The sequence below is a fragment of the Poecilia reticulata genome, linkage group LG18, assembly GCF_000633615.1.
Source record: "Poecilia reticulata strain Guanapo linkage group LG18, Guppy_female_1.0+MT, whole genome shotgun sequence".
NCBI lineage: Eukaryota > Metazoa > Chordata > Actinopteri > Cyprinodontiformes > Poeciliidae > Poecilia > Poecilia reticulata.
This window is the reverse complement of record NC_024348.1, coordinates 4,172,486-4,178,150: the sequence shown is the minus strand read 5'-3', so window position 1 is coordinate 4,178,150 and position 5,665 is coordinate 4,172,486. Positions and strand designations below refer to the sequence as shown.

The 5,665-nt window shown below is 41.8% G+C and overlaps 1 protein-coding gene across 1 annotated transcript in view; it reads right to left on the bottom strand.

Annotated features, from left to right (window-relative positions):
- Window positions 1-279: 279 nt before the first annotated feature.
- mta2 (metastasis associated 1 family, member 2) overlaps window positions 280-5,665 on the bottom strand; it is a 20,733-nt gene continuing 15,347 nt past the window's right edge. The window contains exons 5-10 of the mRNA XM_008435074.2: window positions 3,966-4,120; window positions 3,654-3,882; window positions 3,486-3,575; window positions 2,867-2,985; window positions 2,637-2,779; window positions 280-1,686 (exon numbers count right to left, since the gene is read on the bottom strand). Of these exons, the coding sequence (XP_008433296.1) occupies window positions 1,533-1,686; window positions 2,637-2,779; window positions 2,867-2,985; window positions 3,486-3,575; window positions 3,654-3,882; window positions 3,966-4,120 (890 nt within the window). The 3' untranslated portion in view covers window positions 280-1,532. The remainder of the gene's footprint in view (window positions 1,687-2,636; window positions 2,780-2,866; window positions 2,986-3,485; window positions 3,576-3,653; window positions 3,883-3,965; window positions 4,121-5,665) is intronic.

Sequence of the window (5,665 nt, the reverse complement as noted above, 5' to 3'; positions counted from 1 at the left end):
TCCAGGTATTAACAAAATGACTGCAAGGAAAAAATACAAACACCTCAGATGAAAAGTTTGATGATATATCAAACATATTTAATAAATTGTATCTGTGATCCTGGCCCTGTTTTTTACTTGGTACTGGATCAATACTAAAACATGCAGCATCACAAACCTGTGCAGGGGAGTTTTTGAATGCTGCAGTAAAAAATTACAAAGCAACAGTTAAGCTTGACACAGTGCTAAATAAGTATGGCTACAAGATGAAGAGAAAACCAGCTGTGATTAAAGCAGGTCTGAACACAAAGAAAAAGAAAATCTTTATTTTTCTTAACAAGATACATTTAAGGATACAGACGGAATAAAAAAAAAAACACTTGAGAAAAGTTTTTATTGTGGCATGTTAGTCTCTCCTTTTACAAAAGTCGCCCCTCCCCAACCTGTTGACTGGACATGTTTGTGCATGTTAGAGCAATCTCCACCATTATGGAGAAGCAGTTACTTTCCACTTTTAAAAAAGGAGCCAATCTTTTTTAATTTACATGGCTTTATACAAGCTACACTCTAGACTTTTTTTTAGTTTTTGAAAAAAAAAAACTTAGTCCACATTGGGACCAAACTTGTAAAACCGGTGTAATACCCAGATACCGTGGATATTTCAATAATTCTCAAACAGCAAATGAACAACTTCCTTTCAGCGTTCGCCCTTTGAACAAAACACCCGAATCCCAATCAGAAACTTGGCTTCTGTTCAGAAGAGAGTTAAAGCCACATGAAGAACTTCCTGATCAACATTCTAAAAATAAAAAAATTTTTTTATTGCTGTTTAATCTTTTTAGAAGATGACAGATTGCATACAAAAAAATCATCATTATTCAATCTGATGTTATGTGAGGGGTTAACGGTGATGCTCTTTTTGGATTTCTTGTACACCTGCAGTCAACAACCTAAAAGCTAAACTAACAATGCGGCAGGTTGACGCGGTTACCAACGAGCCCAGCTCAGACCGTTCCTTTGATGGGAAGCTGAACGTTGGATCAAACTGAAACGATGATGGATCGCTTGGACTGAACAGCTGTCCGCTGCGCTCAGCAGCAGGCTGACATGGAGAGAAATCTATTTACAAAAACATACCAGATGCAGAAGAAAATCAAAATGTGCTTCATCATTATCACTGTTTTGAGGTGAGAAATATCAGGAATTTAAATTATACATTTGTAAAACATAATAAAACGGGCTGTTTAATAATCCAGGATTCATAATAAAAATTACAAGTCCTGGGAGTGAGAGCATGGAAATGTAGAGCTGCTTTTTATTTTAAATAAGAAAAAATATTCTGTCATCTGTGTGTGTGTGTGTGTGCTTGCGTGTGTGTGTGTTGAACAAGACATGTTTAGGGAGAAAAACAAGGAAACAAAAACTAAAGAAAACAGGAAAGATCAGAGTACTTTATGGCAATGTGTGCTGCCTGGAAGTCAGAGCCAGAGCACAAACCCTCAGCGGTTCCCTCCCCAGCCCCATGTCCCGTTAAAACACCCCCTCACTAGGCTTCAGTCTTCCAGGATGATGGGCTCGCTGGTGCTGGAGGGGAGCAGCGGCACGGCCAGGGAACGGGGTGGGGGCGGCAGCTTGATCCGGACCAGCAGGTGAGGTTTCCTTGCCGCCCTGCGCATCTCTGACTGGGTCAGGTGTTTCCTCAGAGCCCTGGTGGAAAAAAAGCAGCAGCAGGTTACCAACAGGAGCCCGATCTCTCACCAGGGCCATATTCAGCTCCTCCCACAAAAAGCAGCACATAGTGGCCAACCTCTAATCATTGACATAATACTGATAAGACTTTCATTACTTCTATAATTCAAGCTACCATGGTGACCAGATTACTTAGCGCACACAATGGGTGAAAACCTTACAATAATGCAGAAGCATAATCCCACTCTGTTCTATGATGAAGTCCTCTGAAATAGCTGTGCTTCAACCAGCATCTCTTATTAAGTATCGCATTAGGAAAGGTTGATGGAAACAGCAAAATTCTAAACTTCCTCAATTTCACAAAAAGTTCTTACATTTGATTGCGGTGGTTTTGGAGAGGAGATGGAAACGTTTCCCAGGTGATCTTAGTGAACTGGGCCCCATCTCCTTGGCTGACCTTAAAAAATTCTAAGTCCAAAGCTCCAGAAATGATCAGAGGACTCTCTCCTTTTGTTCTGAGATCTGTGGTTCATGCCAGTTAGCAACTTCTACTTCCTGTTTTTTTACAGCCATGCGTAGCGTCAACATCTGACGAAGGTAAGCTTTGCGTAGAGTGGTTGATTTGTTCCAAATTAGATGGAAACATGTCTGATCAGCATTTTAAAAGTTTGTTCAAAGTTCGCATGACAGTTGGATGGAAACATGGCTAATGAAGTTAGAGATTTCAGAAATTTGTTTTAGGGAAACAACTGGCTGCTAAGCTTAGTAGTCAGTTGTTTCTCACCTTATAAAATCATGGATTACTATCAAGAAGTTATGAGAAACTGGAATCAAACAGTTTTTTTTCTTACAATGAGATTTTTCTCCAGTGAATAAATGAAGTCAAGTTAAATATCCCACTTTTCTTTACCAGGCGGTCAGTAAAAGGCTGACCTGTGGTTCTGACATCAATCAGCTGTGACGTTTACCTGGTGTCCTTGGTGGCCACAAACACCACAGGATTGGGAGCTTCTCCTTGGCTGACCTTCTGCCGCTTAATGACTGACTGGGACGTGGTTCTCATGCCTGATGTGTACGGCCTCCCATTGGCTGGGTAGGGCACCCCTGTCGCCTGTCACCCAGCACAAGAAGAAAGAGTTAAGCAGACTAATACTAAGAATGTATCCATCATGCTAACAGCACCGTGAGAAATACTGACTGATTCAAAGCCTCTCTTTCCCAGCAGGCTTTGGGCCACTCTAGGCTGGCTGGCCTGGTTTCTGTTGATGGGTGTTGGAGGACCTCTGGAGGCCTTCAGCTTCAGAGGAGCTGAGATGGCTGCAGAGACAACAAGAACAAGATCAGCCGCACATATTCAGGGAACAGCAAGGGCCACAGCAGGGGTCAACACAGGCCAATAAAACTTTTCTGTTGGACCAAAGAGATGCAAGAAAAATATTTATTAAAATACATCAAATAAATGTATAAAAGAGGACTGAAAGCCACTTAACTTGTCCCAAATGTGAGGTTTAAGGCTAAATTTACTATAAATGTATATAATTCTGATTCAGAGGGAAAAAAAGTCGGAATTCTGAGATTAAAGTTTATTAAAGATTTGTTTTCCCCCTGATCCTCTCCCATACAGATTATAATGTAAACCACTGGAACAATCACTGTGTTTTTAGCGAACAGAAAGGTGATCTTTAAAATCAGACTGGTTTAAATGTGGGTCTGTTCAGGCTGAACTGATTCCAGAGTTCTAGGTAGCATGAACTCCAAACCTGGCTGGAAACAAGCAAAACCAAAATGATATTTTATGTCTTGGTGCCATGACTTACCTAAATCCTTCACTATAGTGGCCAGAGACTGTCGAGGTATCACCTTGCTCTTTAACGGAGATTTAGTGGCTTTAGGCAGTCTGATCATACCTGAGGAAATAAACATTCAGACCAATGTCAGAAACACACATTTGTCAGTGTAAACCCTGCTGAGGTGTGTATTCATACACTCAGCCTTGACGGCGTTGGCGTTGATGGAGGCGTAGGGTCTGCGCGCAGCGCGGCGGGGCTGCAGGATGTCCTCACACACCCGCCGTGCGATGCGGGTCAGCTTGGTGGTCTGCAGGATGAAGGTCTGCCGGTTCTTGGCCAGCAGCTTGGCTCGGCCCTCGTTGCGAGTGAACGGCGACATGCCCTGGACCTCCTGGCGGGTCATGTGACTGCGAGAGCCTGACTCCTGCGGACAAAGTGCAAAGAAGATGAAGATGAGAAACTCTTCCCAAACACTTCATAAGTAATGTACGACCGTGGTTCCCTTACAGAGCCGGCTCTAGCTGCTCCCTCCAGCTGAGTGGGGGTCTTCAGACCGCCATACTTCTTCCAGTAGATCCAACAAGAAGCACATAGTCTGCACTGCATGTTTGGGGGGCCCCAGGCGTACCACTGAGGAGACTGGGCCGCTGGTGAGACAGGAGCTCCAGGTTAGAGGGAAATACTTCAGCCAGAAGTCGATTAGAGAGCAGAGGAGCAGAAACTCTGCAGATTTTTGTATCACATTGCTTAGTACAAAACAGGGATGACCTGATCCACTTTTTCACTTTCGAGACCGACATCTGAGATTTAGTATCAGCCGATACAGAAAAACAGCTGAACTGACTTAAAATGTTTTTAAAACCCAGACATAAATGTATTGAAGTATAAATTTATGTAATAACTCTGCACAAGTACAGCAGCGTGAAATACACCAATAGCTTCACAAGCTTAATTAAACATGTAAAAACAACAAACCTGAAATTAATCAGTCAGTGCAATTAGGAGTAGAACAGTCAATGCAAAAAAATAATAAAGAAACTGAAACTGACAAAAACAATAGGTTGACTATCTTAGTCAAACATGTAAAAATAAACTGAAACAAACCTTCATTCAAATAGGCTGAATAACTAAGAATATTTAATTGGTGCATCTCTAATAAAAATGCTTTCAATGCAATGGAACTTTTCACATTTTGTCCCTTTACACCCACAAGCTCATCATCTATGAAAAGGAAATATCAGAGAGCCTCAGGGCTTCATGGCCAATCAGGATACTGTAAATCTGCTGCACGTCTTTACATTCAGCAGGTTAGATTTCTGCAACAGTGTCTTTACCAGTTTCTGCAGCTCATCTAACATGCTGCTGACCAACACCAGGAAACTGGACCATTCCAGAATCAGCTCTCAGATTACTGCATCAACTTCCTGTTTCCCAAGGAATAGATCCTAAAATTCTGCTGCTTGTCCACGAAGCACTGTGCGGACTGAGTGGCAGGCCAGGTGTGATCCATGCTGACAACATTTGTTCCATTTTTAGCTGCTGTACAAAACGTTCACACTGCACCGAGTCAAACAATCACTAAAGAAAACAACATGAAAACCTCTGAAGAAGACACAGTGACACTTTTGTCTCCACCAAATGGAAACAAAAATGCTGTGGAGTCAGATTTTAGAGGTTGTAGAATTTCTATTGTGTCTTTGGTTAAAGACCACGAGCCATTTCTCACGCTGGCGCTACACTTACACATTGGTTTTGATTGTATTTACTAGGGCTGTATAAATAAATCGATTCGGCAATATATATTGATATTTTCCGCCCTCAGAAAGTATCGATTTTTCATCCGCGAGTATCGATCCGTTAAACCACAGGGGTCCATAGCCTTATAGCGTTTTTAACGTCTAGTTTGTTACGGCGTAGCAGCAAGACTCTGCCTCCCTCAGTCTCACTTTCAACATGAGCTTAAAGTGCATATTATAAACTACATACCAGTTTTTAAATTGTGTTAATAGGCCAAGTATAACCGGAGTTATGCTAAAATTAGTAAACCATATTTTTCCGAATGTCAGAGAAATGTCAAAAGCGCCGCCATTCCCCGGCTTTTCCGATTATGTCAGAAGGAATGAGCTTCCAAACGTACAAAACGAAACGAAACATTAGATTCCTGTGTTTTTGGAAATGTAAAATCTTCAATAAATAACGATGGGCTG